General features: G+C 58.0%; 1 protein-coding gene across 1 annotated transcript in view; it reads left to right on the top strand.

Annotated features, from left to right (window-relative positions):
- The window catches only part of TFF1 (trefoil factor 1), a 3,307-nt gene extending 1,526 nt beyond the window's left edge, over nt 1–1,781 (top strand). Inside the window, exons 2-3 of the mRNA XM_002922453.3 lie at nt 1,008–1,160; nt 1,600–1,781. Coding sequence (XP_002922499.2) covers nt 1,008–1,160; nt 1,600–1,616 — 170 coding nt within the window. The 3' untranslated portion in view covers nt 1,617–1,781. The remainder of the gene's footprint in view (nt 1–1,007; nt 1,161–1,599) is intronic.
- The last annotated feature ends 591 nt before the right edge of the window (nt 1,782–2,372 follow it).

The raw sequence follows: 2,372 nt of genomic DNA on the forward strand, positions 1-2,372 counted from the left end.
GCGGGGAGCCAGATGCAGGGAGGCTGACGTCCTGCAGACGCCACTCAGCCGGTGGAGGGAGAGGGCGCAGATCTTTCCCGCGAAGCCACGGACCCCTCCTTCAGAGAAAGCTTGGGGTGATCCGTGGAGGGGAACACAGAAGCCCGCGGAAGGCGGCTCCCGCGGGGCTCACTTTCTCAGTGCTTGGTTGGGTTAACAGGGCTCAGCCCCTTCAGTTCTCGTGCGTAGACCACACAGGAGCCCCGCCTCCCCAGCGTGTCTCCCTGCGTGTTCTCCACCATTCTGGCTTCCATCGTGCCCCCGGGTTAGAGCCGCTGAGTGGCTGAAGGCATCCACTCCACCCCAGCCTCTGCATCTTTCCTGCAAAGGGACCTACACCTCCTGAGATGCACCTTGTTTTCTCTTGACTGCCTTTGAGCACCTGCTTCCCCGGCAGGGTACATGCATTGCATCATCCCCACCTGGTCAAACTCCTCCCACAGGAAGCCCTCCTTGCTTTGTTCAGCCTCGTCCTTCTCCCTCCCGTGCTTGCCGTCAGCACGCTGGGATGGCCTCGCCCTGCTCTTCTGTACATTCACTTGCTCTTCTCCTCCGTTACATTGTTCGCTTCTTAACAACGATTTCTCCATCACCTGACACGGGGCCCAACATGACCTCGGTCCTCGAGCGACCTTCTCTGTCTCCTTTCGCTGTGCTAATTTCTGTTTCTAGCACACACAAATGGTGTTCAATAGAAATTTATTGATGAGTAAAGCTAAATGATTGTTTGTCGAAGTGAACGAATGCATGGATAAATTACACAGGTTGGTGCAAAGTTTACAAAGCCCGGCACCTTGCATTTGCCCTGAGCTGAAGGGTTTTCGTATCGGGAGATGAGGCCGGCCTGTCCCTTGCACCCTGAGCCCCAAGTCCCCATCCGTGGCACCAGCTGCCTGCTGGTTCAACTGGAGAAGGAAGATGGGCGTCAGCCGACGACTTACTTTTGCTCTTGCCTCCTGCGCTTCCAGAGACGTGTGTGGTGGCCCCCCACCACAGAGCGAACTGCGGCGCTCCGGGCATCACGCCCGCCCAGTGCAAAGCTAAAGGCTGCTGTTTTGACAGCACTGTCAGCGGAGTCCCGTGGTGCTTCCACCCTGCGGCCGTGGAAAACCAGCCTGACGGTATGGCCGTAGCGGCTCTCCGGGGTCTGAAGGTGTAGGGTTTGGGAGAAAACCTCACGGGAGCACAGGGCCCTGGTCTGCATGGCCAGCTGCGTCTGTACCCACACCCGGGGCCATGGACGAGCGTGGGGAGAGGGCCCGGCCTGCATCAGGCTGATGTCGGTTGGGGACACAGAGACCAGGCGGAGAGACCTGCTGGGCAAGGAGCCCGACTCGTGCCTGTGTTTCTTCACATCGCTAACGGGGAGCCGGTGAAGAATCCTGGGGCACTTTACCCCTGGTTGGTGGGAGGGAAGGCAGAAACTGGAACAGGAAGGCCGACGTGTTTTCTAAGGACTTTTGCCCTTGGTGCTTCTAAGTCAGAGCTCTCATTATTCACAAGTGAACAAAGCGTGGGGTTTTCACTGCCTGTGTCTCCTTCTCACACCTCACCCTTCAGAGGAGTGCTCCTTCTAGACGTGCTGCGGAGGAGCGGCGCCAGGAGCTGGAATGGCCTCACCCGGTGGCCGGGAGCCCAGCCACGTCACCAGCAGGCTCTCGGGGCCTCGGCTTGCTGCGCGGACAGACGGCACACGCCCCTGGACTCAAAATTGGCATAACAATTAAAAGAGATGAATGTTACCCTTGCTGTCAGTTCTTTTTAAAAATTGCAAGTGATGGTCCTTTCTTGCATAGGGAGATACGCCATTTGCACATGTGGCCTCTCATTGTGGGTCCTACATGGGCTCACCCCCCCTTGGGAGGCACGAGGGTCAGAGGAGGGAATGAGGTGCTCACAGCATGTGTGCCAGCAATTGGTGTCAGCACACAAGGCTGTCAGATTGTCGAGTGCAGCTCAAGTGGGCGGGGGAGTGCAGCTGGGCTGGTCCCCAGCGCCAGGCGGGAGGGCACTCCCTGCTGACAGGGAGCACGGGGCCTGTGTTTTGTGCCTGCTGCTCAGTCCCCACCTTCCTTCTTACCTGACTTCCACCCTGTAAAAGTGGGGGCTGCTCTTTCAGCTGGAGGAGTCTCTGGGACTTCGTTCTGACTCATGAGGTGGGAGGACATCTACTTGGAGGCTCTGGGGAATGACTTTCCCTCCTTGGAAGAAGAGCTCCCTCTTGCTGCCCTGGCCAGCCCCTGCAGCCTGCCTCTGGATGTTGTGTGGTGTGAGAGTGCGATGTGGTGCTTCAAGCAGCCATTCTGTGCTAATGAGGAAAAGCCATAGAACTA

This window comes from Ailuropoda melanoleuca, chromosome 1, assembly GCF_002007445.2.
Source record: "Ailuropoda melanoleuca isolate Jingjing chromosome 1, ASM200744v2, whole genome shotgun sequence".
Lineage (NCBI taxonomy): Eukaryota > Metazoa > Chordata > Mammalia > Carnivora > Ursidae > Ailuropoda > Ailuropoda melanoleuca.